Source organism: Aulonocara sp. 'chitande type north' Nkhata Bay, linkage group LG18 (assembly GCF_057382095.1).
Source record: "Aulonocara sp. 'chitande type north' Nkhata Bay isolate Kocher_YH1m ecotype deep benthic linkage group LG18, A_spYH_male_GT1.1, whole genome shotgun sequence".
NCBI classification, from domain to species: Eukaryota; Metazoa; Chordata; class Actinopteri; order Cichliformes; family Cichlidae; genus Aulonocara; species Aulonocara sp. 'chitande type north' Nkhata Bay.
Window position 1 is genome coordinate 27,923,626 of NC_141361.1, and position 23,121 is coordinate 27,946,746.

General features: G+C 41.8%; 1 protein-coding gene across 7 annotated transcripts in view; it reads left to right on the forward strand.

Annotated features, from left to right (window-relative positions):
• tnk2b (tyrosine kinase, non-receptor, 2b) overlaps positions 1-22,513 on the forward strand; it is a 33,746-nt gene extending 11,233 nt beyond the window's left edge. For 3 of the 7 annotated variants that reach the window (XM_086270882.1, XM_086270883.1, XM_086270884.1), the window contains 17 exons: positions 2,853-3,030; positions 4,283-4,353; positions 6,604-6,873; positions 7,146-7,298; positions 7,514-7,677; positions 8,545-8,664; positions 8,857-8,983; positions 9,094-9,240; positions 9,443-9,537; positions 11,268-11,462; positions 11,689-11,780; positions 12,142-12,264; positions 12,525-12,958; positions 13,072-14,307; positions 15,831-15,926; positions 18,770-18,900; positions 19,975-22,513. In XM_086270882.1, coding sequence (XP_086127008.1) covers positions 2,853-3,030; positions 4,283-4,353; positions 6,604-6,873; positions 7,146-7,298; positions 7,514-7,677; positions 8,545-8,664; positions 8,857-8,983; positions 9,094-9,240; positions 9,443-9,537; positions 11,268-11,462; positions 11,689-11,780; positions 12,142-12,264; positions 12,525-12,958; positions 13,072-14,307; positions 15,831-15,926; positions 18,770-18,900; positions 19,975-19,981 — 3,639 coding nt within the window. In that variant the 3' untranslated portion in view covers positions 19,982-22,513. Of the gene's footprint in view, positions 1-2,852; positions 3,031-4,282; positions 4,354-6,603; positions 6,874-7,145; positions 7,299-7,513; positions 7,678-8,544; positions 8,665-8,856; positions 8,984-9,093; positions 9,241-9,442; positions 9,538-11,267; positions 11,463-11,688; positions 11,781-12,141; positions 12,265-12,524; positions 12,959-13,071; positions 14,308-15,830; positions 15,927-18,769; positions 18,905-19,974 lie in introns of those variants that run through there. The other 4 variants (XM_086270886.1, XM_086270888.1, XM_086270887.1 and 1 more) reach the window with 4 other exon arrangements.
• Positions 22,514-23,121: the final 608 nt, after the last annotated feature.

Here is a 23,121-nt window from a genome sequence, read left to right on the forward strand (position 1 = left end):
CGATTTAACACAGGACATGATTTTGGCCAGAAGGTGTAGGTTTGTGTGTCTGTGTATGTGTACATGCGCCTGTGTGAATATCAGCACCACCTTGAGGAATTCGTTCAGGCCAAAAGCATTTCTCAGCAATGACACCATGTTGTTTCTCTGCATCTAAATTCCTGCATCCCTCATTTATTTCTCTTTGTTTTCCTCCCTGTTTGGTCGTTTTCAATATTTTTTGAAGTAAACGCTAAGCTTGGACAAGTTTAGTGCAAACAGGCTTAGCTTCTTAATCTGTCAGCATTTCATGATGCTTCTTTAAAGTATGGTGAAATGAAGGAAAGTATATAGATCACTAGTTAGTTCTGGATTTCTAGCCCTGGTTGGATTCTTCAGAGTCTTAACGGAAGTCATTTCTAACAGTTGGGATGCAGCATTTCTTTCAAGTTTAACCTCACATCTTCAAAATGTACATTTTCTACTTCCTACTTTAGGAGAAGTTAAGCTCCTGATGACGTTTTACATAAACTAAATAAAGGAAGGACCCTGTTTTGTTTGGAGAAAGTATAATTTGATGATCTCAGCTGGTGAAGATTCATGGTGTATCAAAAAGAATTCAAAAGGCTATATGTTTCAAAGTAATGGGCATAGACGCTTGCATGTAAAGTTTTACATACAAAACTTGCATCGTTTACACGTGCTCAGTGTGTCCCCAACCAGATACATGGCACACATCAATACGATAACTCGTCCCAACCACCACATGAATCTTTTAAATCCTCGCTTTCTACCAGTACATGTTTCGACTGTTACCAGTAAACAGCTGCGGATTTAAAGCACTTTAAAGTCAGATGTTTCTTTTTGATACACCCTGTATAAAGCTCTTTCTTAGCCACCTAAATTAATTGTATCAAAGCTTATTTCTATGAACGTGTCTCAGGAAAAAACAAACCCAACATGCCTTAATGGGTTAATAATTTGTTTGCTAGTGGGCCAAGAAGTAGAAGCGCTTCATCTCCTTGATTTTGACCCCTCATGCCTCAAATGACACTGCCATGAAATGAGGCCCAAGAGAAAGCTGACTTGCGTCTTTGGCACCGTCCAGAGAAATAGCATTCTTTCTTCAGTGTTGACTGCTGCTGGGGAAGATTGTAAAGGATGAGTTGGGCATGTTTTCATGGAAAAATGAAAGGATTAAATGAAAATGAAAAATCATTTGTTTCTTGTTTGGGAAAACTTTTGCGTCAAACTCTTAATAGCATGTCTGCCACTGGCACAGCTTAACCCGTAGTGGACCAGCCAAAAGGGCCGTTGGATCGTCTTTCTCAGGATAAGAGTCAGGCATGATGTAGCAAAATGCAAAATATGGAGATGGATTCAAATGACAGCAGCTCTAGTTAATCCTAAAACCACAGGCACTACTGTCACCGGATCACGCGAGAATGTTTCCTGGCTTACCAGTGTACCGTTTTACTTCTTGTTTTCAACTAACAGGAGGATTTCAAAGATAGCTTCAAAGAATGTTCTGACAGTGGGACTTTTTTACCAAAATAAGAGGACTCCTGTGATTTCAAAAAGACAGCTGACCCATTTTTATGGTTATAGGAATGAATCTGTATCAGGATACAAACATCTGCCATAACCATTGGGGACTGAGCCCTCCCAATAAGTTGACCTCAGTCAGACCTCACATCTAAAATTCCTGTAAAATACAGAACAGCTATTTCTGAAAAGACATAGTAGATTTAGGGATAGATTTAGGGATTGGTCACATACGGGCTTCATTTTATGGCCCACCATTAGAAGTATGTGTGTGTGTGTGTGTGTGTGTGTGTGTGTGTGTGTGTGTGTGTGTGTGTGTGAGATCTTGAGCTTCTAAGGCCAGAGTCATTAAATAATAGGAAATGGCCTCTAAGCAAGTCCCTCAGGAAGTTTAAATGGCAGCGAGCAAGGAAGCAGTGACCTTTGTGACACTGTTCTCTGGACCTCGTAACCTCGCCTTTGCCAGCACAGGAAGTTCCTCATTCGCCGAGTCTAAATACTGATCAGTGGAGTGACCCCTTCAGCCAGAGCACCCATCGTAAAGTTTTGTCTGCCTTTATGTGTGGATTAGGAATGTTTCTCTTTTCCATGTGTTGTTAAGCTTGGTTTACAAGTTTACTTCCTTAAAGTTCTGAGCAGGTGTAGCTGTTCTCCAGCAAAGCTGTTTACTGTCTTGAATTGAACGTGCATCAGTTTGAGACGATAGCCTTGTGAAGAAGCCCATCTAGGTTTAGGTTTCTGGTTACGTTAAATGGATGTTTTTTGTTTTTACGTTAAAGATTGATGGGCTGACTCGGTGTTGTGAGGAATTGCGGTGAAACCGTTTCGGGGCCACGTCTGGTTTTTGGACGTTTGGACATCAGTTTTGCATAATATATTTCTTGTATTGCTCTTCTTGTTTTTTGTTTTTTTTGGCACATTCATGTCTGAGCAGTCTACAGCAAGTCAGCCAAAAACAACTTTCTTTGTTTTGAGCTTAACTTAATTGAAGACTAAGTGGTTTGTTGACACCACAGTGACATCAAATTGCAGTGAAAATGACTGTTTTCATTGTTTTTATCCTTTGATAAGTAGCTTATGCTACAGTATGTTTGCCGCTTTAGCCCCCTTGATCTTGAGTTTGTGACTTGATTTTTATAAGCAATAGGCTGTTAATGATTTAGTTAAGAGGGAGCTGGCTCCAAGCTCAGTTTCCTTTCTTTCTCTGTTTGTTGATGGCTGACTTCCTTTTTGAGTGTATTTTACGGATTTTGGAGCATGCATTGGGAGAGGTGTTGAATGACTATTGAATGGGCTTAACTCTGTGTGTGTCTTTGTATTTTTATCAGAAACTGGGCAGCAGCATGCAATGTGAGGAAGGGACGGAATGGTTGCTGGAACTGCTGATGGAAGTGCAGCTGCAGCAGTACTTCTTACGGATCCGAGATGACCTTAACGTCACACGGCTGTCGCACTTTGACTACGTAAAGAATGAAGACCTGGAGAAAATCGGCATGGGTCGACCCGGTGAGACACAGTACCTGCGTGTATGTGTGTGTTTTTGTCAGTGAGTGAATGAGAGAACCGCAGTGTTGTTGTGCCAAAGAAGCTCATCCAGATGTTCATTTGGCATGTCTCTCTTGTGTTTAAATTTGTATTCCTGCTAGTGGCTTCCAGTGTTAGATACTTAGTATAAATGTTCCTTATTCAAAGGAAAAATCCTACGGTTTATCTCCTGTACTCTTTGTCCATAATTTGTGATCTAAAAATGAACTACATCCCCATCAGCTTCAGTTTGTCCTGTAGTTTTAGTGCTAATTAGCAAATGTTGTAACTCTTTCGTGCTAAATTCAGATGCTGAATATATTTAACATACATTATAAGTCTTAAAATATTGATGTTGGCACTGCCTTTGTTACCAGGCTGTAGACTGTAGAAGTAGATATTAGCTTTTAGCTCAGAGCGGTGGTTTAGTGTAGCTAGATATCTGAAAGCATGGCTGTTGTTTAGTGGCTTGTTTTTATCAACTCTTTCAAGACTGGAAATGAGCGCAAGACACAGAATTTCTGATTCCAAACTACAACTTCATAAAATCATCATTTACTGTCTTCTCTGCTCATGTGTTTTATTTCCTAATAAAGCAGTACTGGCCTTTCATAGCTTAATGAGCAATTTTTATATTTATGATTACTTTTGTTCTCTGTATGCATCTATACATAGCCTTAAGTATGACTCTTGTGTTCAGTAATGGCACTGTGTCATTTGGCTCATCCTTGATGTTGCTTGAACAAATCCTGCATCACTAATGCATTTAATGTCATTACAAAGTCACAATTTGTAATTAGGTACAGTGAGAGTGGATATTAAACTGTCAGATCTTTTGTCTGCGGTGTGTATAAAGTGGATCACAGCAGAATTGTTCTAAATCCAGTTACTGAAGCCCTCAGGGCCTGTGCTTCACAGCCGCTTAAGACTAATTACACCCACTTCGCATGCTCATATATTCCCTCACATGTCTCTCCACTGCACAGCTCACTGCTCTCTGGCGTTTTATTATCTTTTCTTCTTCCTCCTTCCCTTTGCTTTTTGCTCTTTGTCTCATTTCATATCAAAGCTGGGTGTTTGGTTTTCTTCCTGTTGTGGTAAATGTGTTGAAATTCATTATGGTATACCCTTCTTTCACTCAGATTCCTCCTGATGGATCCTTGAGCAGTTGCAGTCCTCATTTGAATGCCTTGCCACTGACCTATTGCCTCTTTTTGTTTCTTCTTGACCGCAGGGCAGAGAAGGCTGTGGGAGGCCGTGAAAAGGAGGAAAGCCATGTGCAAGCGCAAGTCCTGGATGAGCAAGGTGACAGACATAGACGAGCACAGCGCACATCAGAACTCAGTATGGTGCACGGTATATTTGGCAGGATGTCGCCACTGTGGAATCCGTCTGGGTGTAACAGTGTGGATACAGTACCACAGTAACCTGCGCCCTCCGCGCAGATATGATCAGCACCCCCTGAATGAATTCTGGCATCAGTACGTTGTAATCTGAGGGAAAGATGTTAACATAGTCGTATGTGCTTAAAAGCAGCCTTTAACTTAATACTGGCTGTTAGTAGTGCAGAGGTTTTAAATCAACCACAAACATTCGTGATTGTGGTGAGGTGTCGCTAAGAGAAACTTTCCTTTCAATTAGCACATTTTTTTTAGACCTGTGATGATTATAGGAGAGTTTTGTATTTTTTATATAAAGAGTAATTTTTCTCCTGAGGACACACGAGGAGGGCCACCGAGTCCATATTCAGATATAAACATACACACACTTACAAGGCTATTTTTGCTAGGACATTCATTGACATTGCATTCCCTAGTTCCTAATCCTAAACTGAACCATGCCATCTTAACTGCCTTAGCCTAACCTAATCCTAACTTAAGTGCTGGCCCATAAAAAGGGCCTTTTAAGCAAGGACCAAGCTAAAAAGACCTCATTTTCCAAAATGTCCTCAGTGTAAGGCTCCCAAACTCAAAGTAGTTCTCATAAAGATAGTTGGAAACACACACACACACACACACACACACACACACACACACACACCCTGTCACAGCCAGCTGAGGAAGCAGATTACTCTATCTGAGGATAGTGCCAGAGGCAGAAGCAGACAGGTGTAATTTTAGATGGCAAACACCGTCCTGTGAGAACCACGGCTACACTCATCCAACACATGCGCACCCACACAACTCTGACGGCTTCTCCTCAGTATCCTTCTCGATGGTTAATTCCTTTGAGTATTTGCGTCAGCATGTGTATTACATACCTCGCAGTTTTTGTCTTTTAATTACCCTTTGAGTCTTTTATTAAAGGAAAGTGAAGAAGTAACTTAAAGCAAAAAAAGCTCTGTCTCTTTAAGGGGAATTTAATAAGACAGCATTTTGTGAATGCAGCTTGAGCCGCATCTGTGTGTCACCGACCCTTATGACTCCACTCGTGTGTGATTGTGTGTGTGTGTGTGTGTGTGTGTGTGTGTGTGTGTGTGTGTGTGTGTGCGCGCCATAGTCAGAATTATTTAAATATCCAGCCCTCTATTTGAAACGAACTAACCACACCGTGACCACACAGAGGTGGTGTCTTTCAAAAAAGGTCTGCAGCATTATGTCATGTCTGGTCCAGTGTGAATGTGAAACCACATACCGCTTGCTACTGTTTATATCCAGCCAGTCAAATATGTTTGGCACTAGATATTCATTGACACCTCTTTTTTACTGATGACATAATTTCTGAGTACTGACCTTATGTTCATGAGCCAATAAGAGATGTTTTTAAGTGAATCCGACATCACTGATTTGATACGTAATGTAGTATTTGTGTTACCACCGTAGGAGAGGCTCTTCTAGTGTTTTATCTGACCTGTTATCGGCTTGATTTCATCCCTGCTAGCTAATATCACCACCAGTTTCTGTGAACTCCTATTTTGGTAAACAGTCTAATTCAAGTCCTCTAAACAAAGGCTTCCCTTGGTGGCGCCAAACGGCACACATATTTTTATGGGTTCGGATTTAGGAGACTGGCAATGAATCATTAACACACATGGACACACACACACAAATGCAGGCATACAAACATAAGCACACAGAGCCATTCAGGTCACTTAATCTAATAGGGCTTCTTAATGAGTACTTCCTAACAGCTAAGTTATTCCTGCTGTGTTGTTAGTACTTAAGCCAAGAGGCAGGAAATTTCTAAGTATTTTGTGTGTGTGCAAAAACATGTGTGCTCATGTTAGTACATGTGCATGGAATTTTATTTACTTTTTCCACAAACTTCATGATGTTTTCTTTATGTGTAAGCTTCATTTTAAAAATTTAAGCCATTAAAAGACCTCGCTGCACACACAAGAACTTGCAGTAATGGTTTTGAGACTGCTTGTCAGACTCTCACCATGGCACGAGTGTGCTTTTCAACCACCTGCTATTATACATAAATTGAAAAAGGGGGAACCAGGATGTAGAATGTTGCTGTTTATGCAAAATGTTAAATTATGCTCATATTTTTATGTTCTAGTGCCCCTCTCTCTGCTTTCACACATCTTCATTTTTGTCTGTTTCTCTCCAGGTTTTTAGTGGTAAACGTCCAGATGGAGGAGACATACCCCAGCAGGGTCAACCGGCTTCCTCGTTTCGTAAGCTGTCTCCCACACCACCTCTGGGCGTCGGGGAGGGAGTCCTAGCCACGCAGCCCAGTGGTGGCACTCTCCTCGACGGGCAGCAGCAGGGTCTGACCTGCCTCATCCCAGAGAAGGACTTGACGCTGTTTGAGAAGCTGGGCGATGGCTCATTTGGCGTCGTGAAGAGGGGAGAGTGGTTGACACCTGCGGGGAAGGTGGTGAGGAGGCATATTGTTATACCATTTATCCACAATTTAAAAAACAAAACAAAAACATGTTGGAAATATGAAATAACTGGAGTGTGCTCACACAGTTCTTTTGCATGAAACATGTTGCTTGTTTGCATCTTGTCTAGGAACAGATAAAAGCAGGCGCATGAATGTTTGTTTTTTTTCTTTTGTTTTTTAATGGGATTTTCATGAGAACTTTTTAGACACTTTGAGTATGAGGAGAAGCAGAATCTGATGTTTGAACTCATCATTTTTTTTAGCTGAACGTGGCTGTGAAGTGTCTGAAGACAGATGTGCTCAGTCAGCCCGACGCTCTGGAGGATTTCATCTGTGAGGTCAACGTCATGCACTCGCTGGACCATCAAAACCTGATCCGCCTCTACGGTGTGGTGCTCACACACCCAATGAAGATGGTAGTGGACACACAGAAATGCACACGCACAGGGAAAAATATACAGACAGATAAATGCGAGTGCACATAACCGTTTACAGTAGCTGCTTTAACTCGGGGCCGATATTCTCTGTGTATACTTGCCACATATGCAAATGCGAAAGGACAAAAGATGCTTTGAGTTTGTCCGTTCTTTTCACCCATGCTCTATTTCTCTTTTTCACCTGCATGCTGTAGGTGACTGAACTGGCACCTCTCGGTTCTCTGCTGGAGCGTTTGCGCTGCGTTCGTCCTCAAGGCCCAGTGTTGATCCACACTCTGTGTCAGTATGCTGTGCAGGTGGCTTGTGGCATGGCTTATCTGGAGCAGAGGAGGTTCATCCACAGGGACCTGGCAGCGAGGTAGGGTGCAGAGCTTTGGTGTGGACTGTGTGGTGAATTATTTATATTGCCTCTCCTATTCCTCCACCCAGAAATTTACAGGCCATTAACAGGAGACTTGGCCCATAAGCACAATGAGTCACTGGCTGGAAGCACTGGGTGGTCCAAGTTCTTGGTCTTGCCAAAATTAGACACTTTCACTTAAGTGCTGACACTATGTAGAGGTCTGGGGAAAAACCTTAATGGCCGGTACAAATGAGTCACTTTACCAGTTAAAGCTGTAATAAAAGGGTAATGACTACACACAGCTGCTGCGTTAAGGTTTGCTGAGCTCTCTGGGCACGCACTGTATCCTGTAGGCTGGAAGCGTTCTGAGATAAAGATCTGCTGACTTTCTAACACACCAAAAAGTTCATAACAGATAAATCTCTTTATCTGTTATGGCACACCATTTAAGCTGCTTTAGCATGTCCACAAGACCTAATCAGTGACTTGTCATATCTGTCACTAACGTCTTGCTGTTTCTCTTCCTGCCTCTGGCTTTCATGTCTGCACATGGAAAGACAGGGAACTGAACAGACCCAAACTACTAGAAATAATAGTTCTCTTTACATATTAGTAGATCGAACTAAAATATTTATTTACTTGTAAATGAGTTTAATCTTTTTAGTCATGCTCAGTTTCAATAGATCCTACATCTGCAGTCTTGTGCTTGGCCTATCAGTAAAATGCATACGGACCAAGTCTCCTCTACAATTATTATTGAAATAGTTATTATTAAGAACATTAGTTCTACATGTAGAAGAGTTCGTTCATTTAATGTTTTCCAGCTTGAAGGTTCATTTTAGGATTTCCAGCTAATTGTTAACATCACCACCCTGTCTGCAGGAATATCCTGCTGGCCTCGGCTCACAGAGTGAAGATTGGTGACTTTGGCCTGATGAGGGCGCTGCCTAACAACCACGAGCACTATGTCATGCAGGAGCATCGCAAGGTCCCCTTTGCGTGGTGGGTGGAATGAACTCATTTCATTGTTGCTTTGTTGTTAAAACTATCAGCCAAGGCAGAATTTAGAAATCGTTTTTTCAAAACAAATCCTTACACCAGGGAAACACCCCATTTAAATCCCTGCTCCACACTTATGCTCAGACTGTGCACAGCTGGTTTATAGACTGTAGTGTATTGTTTTTCATGTTACAGGTGTGCCCCAGAGAGTTTAAAGACCAGAACCTTCTCCCATGCAACAGACACTTGGATGTTTGGAGTCACCCTCTGGGAGATGTTCACACACGGTCAGGAGCCTTGGCTGGGTCTTAATGGTAGTCAGGTAAACGCACAAAAAGGATCAACAAAAACCAAACTTCTGAAGCCAAAATACATAAATTTGCTCATATAGACAGTGATTCATATACCGTAGCTGTACTCTTTTGTCTTTAGATTCTCCATAAGATTGATAAAGAGGGTGAGCGCCTCCCTAAGCCAGAGGATTGTCCACAGGATATCTATAACGTCATGCTGCAGTGCTGGGCTCAGAAACCTGATGACAGACCAACTTTTGTTGCTCTACGCGAGTTCCTGCTCGAGGTGGCGTTAGCAGTCATTTAACCATCGCTCTAGGATTTAAACATGCATGTTTTCTACATTCATTTAACTTCTCTGTTGACATCATGTTGTTATTATATAAATTTACCATTAGCTCCACCTAGTGGTGCCATTTCAAAGAAAAAAGTGAACAGGCTGCTTATTAAATCTGTTATATTTTTTCTGTCTTTGTCTCTTTTTTCAGTCTATGCCTACAGACATGTGTGCTCTCCAGGACTTTGATGAGCCTGACAAACTCCAGATCCAGGTCGATGACATTATCACCATCATAGAGGGGAGGTGGGTGATAAAAGGTCTTAAAATAGTAATTAAACCGACACATCAGGGGCGATTCTAGGTTCAGACTTGTGGGGGGGCTCAGCTCCCAATCCTAATGGATTGCTTTGTAATTAATAATGACGCAATATGCTGTTTGCAAATTTAATCAACCCTTTTCGCATGTGCAGACCTTCAATTGGATAAACATTACAATGGGATCTTCAAAGGCAACCTAATTAGTTGGGGGACCTGTTGTTATGTGTGACGATAATTCAGTGTCAACAATCAGAGTTTTCAATCTTTTCCACACGTTTTAGGGTGGAGCCTTTAGTTATCAAACTCGATACAAAGGCTCAGTCGTTAAAGAACCATTTGTGGCAAAGCAGAAAAGATGAAAAACGTGCAAAAAAAAATTTCAGCCTCTTAACAACACCAGCTCATCAAGCACTCACTCAGTACAGACACTGGAAAATCACACTGCTAGTCCATAGACCTGCAAACGAAGCAAACTGCTAATAGCTATTTTATATTAATACAAACCCTCATTTATTAAGCAGACTCAGCATCATATATCAATATGCTCTCTTTAGAATGTCCACTGGCATTTTTTAAGTTAGACTTTGTGAATAATGGCATTTGATATTGCTCCCTCATTCTTGCGGTTCTTCTACAAGCTCTGTCTTTTCTCTCTCCAGCCTCCTCACTCGACTAGAAACTAGAAAATAACAAAAATATAATCTTATAATAATAATTATTACATCAGGCACAGAAAACAGGAAAACACACTGCTTAGTTATGTGAACTCATCATTAATGAATGTGGGTAAAAGAGAAGCTACAGCGTTATCATTTCTGGTGAATTTGACTACATGTCCACTCTTACCTGTTTCTTTTTGCTCTCTTTGCTGTCTTCGTCTCTCCCTCTCTATCCTCTCTCAGTCTTTGTGCCGTCACCCAAAAGTTAAACGTTACTGTGAATAAAAGACAAACTGATCTACATGATCCATATCAGTTTATAGCAATATTCAAAGTGAATACAGGCTGCTGCTGGACATAGACAGGCATTCACCTTTTGACTTGCTGTCACCTGGATCTGATGCTGTACTGTAAACAAACACTGGAGCCCAATTTGACTAGAATAGGAAAATAAATATTTATCAAAGTCAAATAATAAAGTACAGCAGCCCCTTGGTTGGCAGCTCCTGATATACCAGCAGACTACTGTTTTTATTTTATCCTGTAGTGTTATAAATAGACAGATAGACATTTGAAGATATTTCCAGAAAACAATACTAAAATACCCTATTATTAGTACTATTAATATTTTTAGGGGTGCTCTGATTACATTCGGGTATGAGTGAGCACCCCCCAAATGGGTCTAAACTCTCCTCTGCAACATACCAACCCCACTACTGATAAATATTGTCTTGAATGCAAACACAGTGCAGTGCAGAGAAGTGTGCAAGGCTGCACTTCAGAGTCCTCCCACAGTCCAAAGATGTGTTTGTTTATCAGCAAGTCTACATTGCTCGCGGGTGTGAATGTGAGCGTGAATTCAAGGTTTTCCCCCATCTGCCACTCAGTGTCAGCTGGTACCAGCTGCAACCCCCACATTCACCTCCAACAGATGGGCCTGTAGCTAATGCAAGGATGGAGTATGGGCTGGAAAAAAACACATCCTTGACTCTCAATGTCAAAAAGTGGCAGTCTGCTTTCATACCCAATATAATTATCTGTCCTAATACGTTTCAGGGCAGAGAATTATTGGTGGCGAGGTCAAAATAAACGCACCCTTAAGGTCAGGCAGTTCCCCAGGAATGTGGTGACTTCTGTAGCAGGGTTGTCTGCACACGACATCAGTCGTCCACTCAAGAACAGCTTCATCCACACAGGACATGGAGACACCAATCCCCATCGCTGCTGGGGCTTCCCTGATAGGATCGATGAGTAAGAGACAGCTTTTGTTTATTAATTTTTCAAGCTGAGTTTGATTATTTAATGAACGTGAAATGGCATTCATATCATGCATCTAGAAATGTTTTAAATGGTCTTTCGGTTGGGCTGCAGTGATAGTAAGCACTCACCAATAGATGGCACTAGCGGGCTGCTTAAGCTGCTTTATATGCAGTCCACTGATGTTTCCTGCATTAACATGTCTCATTCTTGCCAACAGTTTGTACCTCGGGAATCCCATGGATCCTCCTGACGTTCTGGGCTTGGACCTCAGTGCTGCACAGCCCACACAGCTAGCAGGACGAGCTAAAAGTGAGTGAAAGAGCTCTTTATAGAAATGTATACCTGTATGATGTATAACTGTTACCAAAAAGCTTGCCTCAATACCTCTTCAGTTCAGTGACAGACTGAGCAGATGATCATATTCCTAATTTTTAAAGAGTGCTTCTTTCTTCTTCTTATTTCCATTATGCATTGCTGGTTGAAATTTCAAGATCTGCTGCTGCTGTGCAAAAAGACACTGAAGAGCTCGCTTTGCTTTTATCCTAATAAAGCTTTCAGATGTAATGGCGCTTGCTGTTTTTATTCTTATCTTAATATCTTTTACTGCTGTCATTTCTTCCCCTCTTTGTTTCTCCTTTGCGCTGGTGGCATCTGTTATTATTTTCCCCAGAGGAGCCTCCTCCCCGCCCTCCTCAACCAGCAGTGTTAATCAAGAGTAAGTCTGGTTTCTCTCAGCAGCTCTTCACCCATTGCTCCTGCCCCCTCTGTTCCCTCCTAGTTCCACTCCTCAAAGGTACATCTCAGAGTTTTTCATCTTTTCTTTGCCTGTCTTTGCAGTGTACCCCCCCCCCCCCCCCCCCCCGTTCTTTTCTACACCTTTGTCCCTCTAAAAGGTGTGCAGTGTCCTTGCTGTGCATTGTATTCTCCAGTCACACCTGGCGAGTTTTTTTGGAGCTGTGTGTCTTGCATTTAGTGGTATTAAGTGATCTTAAACAACCTTGGTGTCAATGATCTCTAAACTGCATCAAGAATATGTTGTGTTTTCATCTCCAGAACCTTCCTATGACCCAGTAAATGAGGAGGAGGATCTGACCTCTGCGGGACTAAAGAGATTATCACTTCGCAAAACGGGTTCTGTGAAAGGCCTCAAACTTAAACCGGCCGTGTGGGTCTCTGCTTCCAAACAGGGAGGTTGCAGGACTTTAGGCTCAGGCCAGAACACTAACAGTGAAGTGTCCCTCATTGACTTTGGGGAAGAGTACCCAATATCCACACCGTCCCCCTCTCCCGTGGTTGAAATTCCGATTCCTCTATTGGCCAAGTTGGCTTTGGAAGCAGAAAATCTCCTGGACAGGACTCCACCTCAAAGCCCATCCAAATCATTGCCCCGCCCCCTTCACCCTACGCCAGTAGTGGACTGGGATGCACGGCCATTACCCCCACCCCCAGCTTATGACGATGTAGCACAAGATGAGGATGATATGGAGGTAGGGCTACACAATACATTTAACACTGTGTCAAAATTTTATAAAAGTGGAATTATTTTGTCTTTGTGTTGCCTGAAGTAATATTACAGTGAGCTTGTTTCTTTCTCCGAAAGGTGAGCTCCATCAACAGCTCGGAGCAGCAGAATGAGGCAGAGCATAGTGATGGCCGCAATCCAGAAGAAACTCTGTCCTCTGGGCAGAAGGTCAATGATGAGGCTCCAGTCTCCAGAGGTTCAGACAGACAAGGTCTGGAAGACAACCTGTTTCTCCCCAGCAAGCACAGCCAGAGCCTGTCCACCTCTTTTTCACAGTCTGCAGAGATCTTTCAAGAACTTCAACAAGAGTGCATGAGGAGGCTCAATGTACCGGCAGCAAGTGCTCCTCGTTCGTGCTCGCCATTGCAGAGCTCAGTCTCGTGTCCCCAGACTCCTCAAAGTCTCCAAACCCATGAGGGACAACAGCAGAGTGTCCTTTCCTGTAACGAGGACCGACCCCAGATCCCCCCACGAGTTCCCATCCCCCCTCGCCCCATAAAGAAGGGTGACTACACCTCTGGCCGCTGGTCAAGGGACCTCTCCCTTTCTCCAGTGCCGACTGAAACCACGGAAAACGTTTCAGGTGCAGGACAGGAACGACCACCTCAAATTCCTCCCAGAGACCCTTTGTCTCAGCCTGGATCAAGAACTCCAAGCCCAATGGGTCTGGTAGTGGGTTCCCCCCAGCAGAGGCTTTACTCTGTCAGCCCCAACACAATGCAGGCTGCCATTACAACCTGCCCACCCACACACACCTACAGCTCCTACCTCTCTACCTCTCCGGGTAAACTCATGCCTACTACACACAGCTTTGCTTCGGACCCCAAATATGCTGCACCCAAAGTGATCCAGGCCCAGGTGCAGGGGAAGGACGCTGCTAGCAAGGGCCCCTGTATCCTGCCTATCGTCCGTGACGGGCGTAAAGTCAGTAACACCCACTATTACCTTCTGCCAGAGAGGCCACCGTATCTCGATCGATTCGATCGCTTCTTCAGGGAGGCTGAAAGCCTTCCTGCCAACGATGTGGAAGAAAAGCATGTACGGCAAGCCAACACAGCCACGGTCAGACCAATGGTGGTCAGCAGTCACACACTGCAGGGGCACACCCAGGTGCAGGGGCTGGTCCAGCCGGGTGGGGACCTGAAAGCCAATTTCTCCTCCAATAATAACAGCAATCTGGGTTGGCCACGGTCAGGGATGAAGAGTTCAGTTAGTCTTCCTCGCGTCTCTTCAGACGGGCTGACAGCACCAGCAGTCACTGCTTTCTGTACCAGGACAGACGGAGGAGGGAACTCAGCTGATAGGGTCAAGATGGTAAGGTCTAAGATGGATGAAGTGCCTCTAAGAAAATGTTATTTGAACTGCAAAGTACTTAAAACACTGAAAGTTATTAATGATTTACATCTGTATTGAAAGTGCAGAGGTTGGCCATGATGGATATGAAACCCCTGCAGGAAGATGTGCTGCTTGCTACATATACTTGTCCTTGTTCTTCTTAATGCTACTTTTTGTCATTTGGTAAGAAATATTAAGCAGATAGTCATCTGTTTGTAGTTCAGTATCACTGTTGTTAAGGCAATCCTTATCCTAAATCCCTTATCACACATCAAGGAACTAAAATATGAGCCCATTGTTCGGTGTAATTCATTAGCATCGGTCTAAGAAGCAGGCTTTAAATAGTCTGCAGTGCATATTTCATGACTGGCTTGCTTGATTCCTCTCAGTTGTAATGCTGTTTTCTGGAGCTCCATATTCATTGTTTAAATGCTTTCTGTAAGGAAGAGCATGGTGGGTGTACGGCGGTGTGTTTCCTTTCCTGTTGCACTGACAGCAAGAGTGAGGAATTAAAGGTGATACAGCAGCTTTTAATGGCAGGATTCTGAAAAGATCAACTTTCTATTTCGCCTTCAAATCATCGTGACAACCAAATTAAGAAACGGTGTAATTTTACAACTGGAGGCAATCTTTATTAATGTGTTATGCATCAAATGTAACTAATTAAATTGGAAATTGAATGTTTTATATGCCTTTTAGTAGAAAAATTGTTAGCATACATGTTTAAGCTTTTTCTTTTGCATTCTCAAATATTTTCTCATAACTTGTTAAAAATACACTAGCATTCGTTATGAGACAAAGGCCATATAAATATTTGGTGAGAATCAGATTTCAAAGAAGAAACTTCAAAGTTTCATTTGTTTCTTTAGGTTGGTCAATTGATTCTCGCGCTGTTCGAGTTTGGCTGGAGTCAGAAGCGCTGTGAACTCTGAAGGCTTTCAGGCACTTGGCATTTTGTAGTTGATACAGCTGCAAAAAGTAGTGCAGCAAGAATGTGAGCTATCTCAGCTGCATTGCAGGGGAGTTCAGTGCAAGACAGAGTATTATAAGAATATAATGTATATAGCGCCTTATGAGTTTACTAGTAATATCTGCGTAAAACTGCAGTGATTGGTAACATGAAATTGTTAACATGGGTTTCAATCAAGTTCATGCGAAGAGAAGTACTGACAAAAAAAAAACTGGTGATTATGCTGCCACAGTCTCGGTACACACAGGAACACTGTGTCAGACTTATCTTCTTGAAATTTGAGCAGGCTTAAGGTGGTTTTTGAAAAGAGATGTGAATGTTTAAAACTTGATCTGTGCAGCGATGCTTAAATCCAGCTGAGATTCTTATCATGTTTAGCAGTAAATCCACTGTTCACCTAAAGGATGTACATGGAGCTTTAATCTTAGATGATTTCTTCATCAGAAAAAGATACCAAAAGATTACTGAGACCCCAAAAAAACAAGAAGTGAGGAATCGGGGGTTTAAACTTCAGTGTTGTTGTGTGTCTCAGGTGCAGGAGGCGGTTCACGGTGTGACGATGGAGGAGTGCCAGGCCGCCCTCCAGAACCACAACTGGAATGTCCAGCAAGCTGTGCATTATCTAAAGGTTTGTGCATTTACTGAAAGCTAATGCATTTCCTGCCATAGTTGGCACACTATGACTGTTGAGTTGTTTCAGAAATTATATGTTACTGGTTAACTCATAGTAGTGTTGTATGGAGGCCTGAAAATGGTAAAAAGTGAGAAGGAAAAATGTTCCTTTAAGCTTCAGTCATTTTTTTAGTTTTTTGAGATACTTTTACTGACTTTTTATTAATTTTTGTTTATTCCCCTTTTCTAGTGTTGTTGCATATTGAAATGTTATTTTTGAAAGGCGTTATTTCCAATTTGCACATGACTATATGCATGTAAAGTGTAATAACTGCATATATGGATCATTAGTAATAAGTATGGCTACAAACCCTAAATGGAAAATTCTGTTCGGTGTTTATTTTTAATGGTGTTTATTTAAATCTTTACTTTGTCATAAGATGAAAAAAAGTCAGTGTAAAGTTTCAAACTAATTCATTTTAAATAAAAAAAGTAAAAAAGCTCAATAGCAAAAGGGATGTAGTTTGTTTTTAAGGTCAGGTTCCATAGTCTTAAAGTACTGCATACACACAACTGGCAGAAACACCTTTATAAAATAAAACTGTACAAATACAGTGGGGCAAAAAAGTATTTAGTCAGCCACCGATTGTGCAAGTTCCCCCACCTAAAATGATGACAGAGGTCAGTAATTTGCACCAGAGGTACACTTCAACTGTGAGAGACAGAATGTGAAAAAAAATCCATGAATCCACATGGTAGGATTTGTAAAGAATTTATTGGTAAATCAGGGTGGAAAATAAGTATTTGGTCAATAACAAAAATACAACTCAATACTTTGTAACATAACCTTTGTTGGCAATAACAGAGGTCAAACGTTTACTATAGGTCTTTACCAGGTTTGCACACACAGTAGCTGGTATTTTGGCCCAGTCCTCCGTGCAGATCTTCTCGAGAGCAGTGATGTTTTGGGGCTGTCGCAGAGCAACACGGACTTTCAACTCCCGCCACAGATTTTCTATGGGGTTGAGGTCTGGAGACTGGCTAGGCCACTCCAGGACTTTCAAATGCTTCTTACGGAGCCACTCCTTTGTTGCCCGGGCGGTGTGTTTTGGATCATTGTCATGTTGGAAGACCCAGCCTCGTTTCATCTTCAAAGTTCTCACTGATGGAAGGAGGTTTTGGCTCAAAATCTCACGATACATGGCCCCATTCATTCTGTCCTTAACACGGATCAGTCGTCCTGTCCCCTTGGCAGAAAAACAGCCCCATAGCATGATGTTTCCACCCCCATGCTTCACAGTAGGTATGGTGTTCTTGGGATGCAACTCAGTATTCTTCTTCCTCCAAACACGACGAGTTGAGTTTATACCAAAAAGTTCTACTTTGGTTTCATCTGACCACATGACATTCTCCCAATCCTCTGCTGTATCATCCATGTGCTCTCTGGCAAACTTCAGACGGGCCTGGACATGCACTGGCTTCAGCAGCGGAACACGTCTGGCACTGCGGGATTTGATTCCCTGCCGTTGTAGTGTGTTACTGATGGTGACCTTTGTTACTTTGGTCCCAGCTCTCTGCAGGTCATTCACCAGGTCCCCCCGTGTGGTTCTGGGATCTTTGCTCACCGTTCTCATGATCATTTTGACCCCACGGGATGAGATCTTGCGTGGAGCCCCAGATCGAGGGAGATTATCAGTGGTCTCGTATGTCTTCCATTTTCTGATGATTGCTCCCACAGTTGATTTTTTCACACCAAGCTGCTTGCCTATTGTAGATTCACTCTTCCCAGTCTGGTGCAGGTCTACAATACTTTTCCTGGTGTCCTTCGAAAGCTCTTTGGTCTTGGCCATGGCGGAGTTTGGAGTCTGACTGTTTGAGGCTGTGGACAGGTGTCTTTTATACAGATGATGAGTTCAAACAGGTGCCATTCATACAGGTAACGAGTGGGGGTCAGAAAAGCTTCTTACAGAAGACGTTACAGGTCTGTGAGAGCCAGAGATTTTCCTTGTTTGAGGTGACCAAATACTTATTTTCCACCCTAATTTACGAATAAATTCTTTACAAATCCTAACATGTGGATTCATGGATTTTTTTTTCACATTCTGTCTCTCACAGTTGAAGTGTACCTCTGGTGCAAATTACTGACCTCTGTCATCATTTTAAGTGGGGGAACTTGCACAATCGGTGGCTGACTAAATACTTTTTTGCCCCACTGTAAAAGGAACAAAACATTTTATTGCTCAGGCCATCAAAACAAAGATTGCATGAAAATCCGTTACCTCAGCAGTAAACACTTCAGTGCTTACCAGATCGGGTTCATCAAGTCTCAGGTCAGTCGTTTGTGTAATAACAGGGTGTATCTGCAAATGGACACAGTCAGTTACACTTTTACCCTATAGGCTCATATCGAGATGTGATAAGAGAACTTTATTCATCCTTGAGGAAAAGTTGCAGTGAGCAGCTACAAATGAAAAAGCATGTAGACACTCTGATATGTTTAGGGTGGGTTTTAACACCGTTTTAACTGGCTGTGGTTTTGCCCAACGTGGCAGGATGGACAATTTGTTAGGACTTCAGTAGACACAAGGGAACACTTGAGTGTTCCTTGATGGTGGTGGAAACGTCTGTGAGACACAGAAAAAACTCATCCACGTGGTTCAGATTCTGCTAAGCTACAGGAATGTGTTTGAACAAGCTGAGCTTGTACAAAGACAGAAATAATTTTACACTCACTGGCACTCCATTCAGTAAAAAAGATGAAAGTTCTTCACCTTGAACTCTCTTTAACAGTCCCATCTTTTTCCCTCTTGATAACTCTTTGGTCACTTGAACAATGTCTTGTGACCTGCCTCTCTACAGGTAGAACAGTTGTTCTGTTTGGGCCTGAGGAGCAGATCAGAGTGTCTAAAGCTGCTGGAGATGTGTGACTGGAACCTGGAGGTGGCCAGCACTCACATGCTGGATAACTATGGATCTACAACAAGGCAAAGGTAGTGTTTCCTATGATTTTGCAATGATTGTGACTTCCCAGAATGCATATATTACTTTGAATGGACCGTACTCTTATATTACTGCCCAGCAATTACTATTCATCTTCCTTGACCCTATCTAGGAGCAAGAGTCTACACTGGAGGGGGAAAAAAAGTTCCCTTCATTCAATTTGACATTGATGCTCATTTAATAGTTTCTAGAGATTGTTACTAGAATTTTAATAGGAACTTTATGCTGACATAATGCTATTTTTCGTATCTCTTTGTAAAACATATAATTAAAATCTGCTTCCTAGTGGAGCTGCTGAGATTGTTACTGCACATTTATTTAGTATATATATGGAAAATGTAAGCAGGCAGTATTGTGATGCAATGCTGATGTGCCGTTAATGAGATAGAGGCTCATATGTGGCTTCTAGATTTAGGAGGTGTTGGAAGGGGGGAGGGCGAGGGGGTGTAAGCCCTTAAAAAAAATAACATGACTTCAAACAGCAGAGGGAGCTATTTTGTAGCAGTCCGTTCACCATTTGAATGTGATTTGATAAAGATAATTGTGGCGGACATTTGCACGTCCCGCAGGTTTATCAACATGTGTGCTCCGTTTCCCTCAGCAGGGAAGCATTTCATGCCTGATAAAGAAGCTGTGTGCAACAGGCACTGAAGTGCTTTTTGAGATCAATCAGACTGATATACTGATGCTCGCTGTTCAAACATTGATTTATAATTTTTTTTATGCTGATTTAAACACATCTAATAGATAGGACGAGACAAACTGAAATGATTTGTTTACATGATTTCAAATGGTGCTCTATATTTGTCTACATTTGCTTCAAATATGTAGTATTTTGGGGGGGGGGGGGTTGTGAAAGAAGTGGGAGCCAACTGGCAATAGCTCTTTGTGTTGCATTATTTAGATGAATCTCCCGCCTGCTTGTAACTCTTCCTTAATGCCAGCACAGTGTTTATCTCACTTAAAAGCCCCAAAAAAGGTGAAGTCTTGTCCAAGACGATTAGCACTTAACATTTCATGATTCATCATTTTTCCCCACCTCTAAAGCTTCTTTCTGTTTGCAGACGGTGACAGAAATCTCAAGCTGCTGAGCTCTGATTGGAACTTCATCCGCAGTAAAACATCATCAGAGATGAATCATCTCCTGACCTTTTTTGTCTGTTGGTTCAGTCACACTTCCAATCAAGACTGTATTAGAGACTCAGAAATTAAGCACAAAATACCAAACTTCATTATGGCTGTGTTTGTACTTAACATGGATGTGTAGGGTCATACTTTTACTTTGGTGTGCCCACCCAAGGGCAAGAAATGACTGTACTTGTATTTTCAGGACCAGCAGGTTAGCCTGAAACGTCTCACAGATTCTGGGTGCTGCCACACTCAGACGTCGTCTTGTGAGCTACTTGCATAGAATAAGAAATGGTTTGAAAGGAAATGTAAAGAGGCCAAAATGAGATGGCTAGCGCAATATACATAGGAGCACTTTCAAAAACAAAAAAAGTCTTTGTGTTGTCTCAAAGCAATGCACAGTTTACTGGAGAGCTCACACGATGTACAATATCAGCACTGAACCTAAGAACTGTACCGTGTGCGTACAGTTCTTTAAAGCTAAACCTCCTGTATTAGCAGCTATTGCATCACTTGGAAAATAATTTGTGAAAGCTCGCACAGTACCTCTGAAACGTCCAAGCACAATAACATAAGCCACTTAATTGGCTGACAACTCTGTATTGTACAGGAGATTATTCTGCCATAAAAGGAAGGTGAAAATATGGAGATAAGCATCGAATCAAGACAATTCATGGACGGCAGAAGAAGTTTGTACACTTGTACACCTACATTCGAGGGTATATACAATATGCTCTTTATGAGGAGGCATGCATGTGTGTATGATATTGTTCAATATATCTTGAACATAGTCCTCAGAGATGAGAGAAGACTGTTATTTCTATTACTTGTGACACCATCTTTTTAAAAATATTTCATTCTCTTCTGTCTCTATTGCCACATGTGGCTAAAAAAAACAAACCCATCCAGTGGAAACTTTCTTCACTGCAGGTTTAGTCTTTCCTCATTTCTTCCCTCTAAGCACTTTTCGGTTGATGCGCAGGATTCTGTGTAGGCAAAGTCCTGCCAGCGTGCGGTTTTCTCCGTGCACCCAGAATACACCGGCAGCTAATATCAGCGGTGTAGTGAAATTTACCCCAAGGCACAGATCCCATCCCATAATCATCACTTAAGACCACAACTGTGATATTTTGGTCAGCAGCTTTAGGGGTAATAATTTAATACTGAGAGGACGCGTCTGCTCTGGGTGAACTGACTGCTCGATGACATGGTACTCTCTTTTTTTTTTTTTTTTTTTTTTTTTGGGACTGTATTGTCACTGCAGCAGAGCCAGTTAACAGGGAACAGTTGGGCTCCTCCTGATATTTATTCTTAGTATGTGGGGATGACACCAGTGAAAGGAAGGAAAATCTACAGTAAGGTAGACTGAATACTTTTGTGTGGTTGGCCACATAAAAGTATTGGTTACAAAAGTAACCAATGCTGGAAAGCAGTGCTTTACATAGTTTTTAGTTAACTCCCGTGATCTCTGTGGTGCTCCTCTTTAAACTGTCTTTGCCAAAATATCTATTTTTCTTTCTGAATTACATTATATTACATATAAAACACATAATATGTGTGTTCATGTGTGAGACTGCACATATGCTCTGGCTTTGGTCCAAACCAGAGCTCAATATGTCTACAAATCTCCAAGGATGCGACTGAAAGAAAAAAAAAAAAGAATAAAAAAGCTTAACATAGAGTCATAACAACCTGAAAAATTAAGAGGCTTTGAAATAAGTTTTGAAATATATTTTTTAAAGGATGTACAGGACTGATTGTAGAAACTTCCAGTAAAAGCTTTCTCCCATGTGCAATAGGGCTGCTGTCAATCCTCTAACCTCCCAGCCTGTCCATCAGTACCATCCAGTAGCAAAAGCAGAGATTTTATCTGTTATAATCTATCCTGCTAATTGAATAAGAAAAATCAAAAGAAAAGCTGTTTTTTCAGTGTAAAATGTTTGACTGTTTTTCTGACCCAAAGTGAGATAAAGTTGTCCTTAAGCACTGATTCGGGGCCAGTTTTGCCATTTTCCCTTTAAAGTCACGCGGTGAAGCTGACTGTGAAAGCAGTGCATAAGGACAGCTGCATGCGAGTGCTGCCTCCTTAGTCTGTCCACGTGTTGTTCGTCTTCATACCGAGCTGCTGTAGTTGTATTAGAAGGACTGAAGTTAACCTTGTGGTGTTTTGGTGAACCCAAAGCAAAGTTCTCCTGTTGGGGTGTTGAAACTCTGATGTTCTGTTTCTGTTAAACAGTCAGATCTGTTTTGGTTTTTTTCCTGAATCTGTGTTCATTTAAAAATCTTTATTTTTTATTGGTTTTGCTGTTTCTGCTTCAAATTGCCATATTTTTTCCTCATTTTGATGTATTTGCCTTCCCAGAATGTGTTTCATTGTAAATGCCTACTGTACAGTTGGTTGTTGTTGTCATGGATGGAAATGAAGATCATGCTGCGGAATTTATAAATGTATTTTTTACTAAAGAATTAACTATTTTTTAACTTGTTTTGTTCATTGTTTTTACTGAAATCCATATAGTGAGCTCACAATAGCTAAGGTGAGGTGAGCAGCAGCAAGATTCAATTCAGTTTAGCTTCATTTATATAGCGCCAAATCACAACAACGGCCACCTGAAGGCACATTGTAATGTACGGTAGAGACCCTACAATAATACAGAGAAAGCCCCAACAATCAGAGAACCCACAATGAGAAAACATTTGGTGACAGTGGGAAGGAAAAACGACTTTTTAACAAGATGAAACCTCCAGCAGAACCAGGGTCAGAGAGGGGACGGTCATCTGCTGTAACCGTCTGGGGGTGAGGAGAGGAAGATGGTACAAAAGGCATAATGTGAAATGCAGAGTGGTATATAAACAGAGAGAGTGACAAAAGGTGAATGAAAAAGACATGCTCAGTGCATTACGGGAAGCCCCCAGCAGCCTTGGCCTATTGCAGGATTCAGGGTCACCTAATCTTGCCCAAACTATAAACTATGTGTTTACTAAAATCGTCACAATGATGAACTCACAGCTGTCACTTTAGTAATAGCTAAAGTGACAGCAAGCTTAAAGCATAGAACAACAGAAGGTACAACAGATGAACA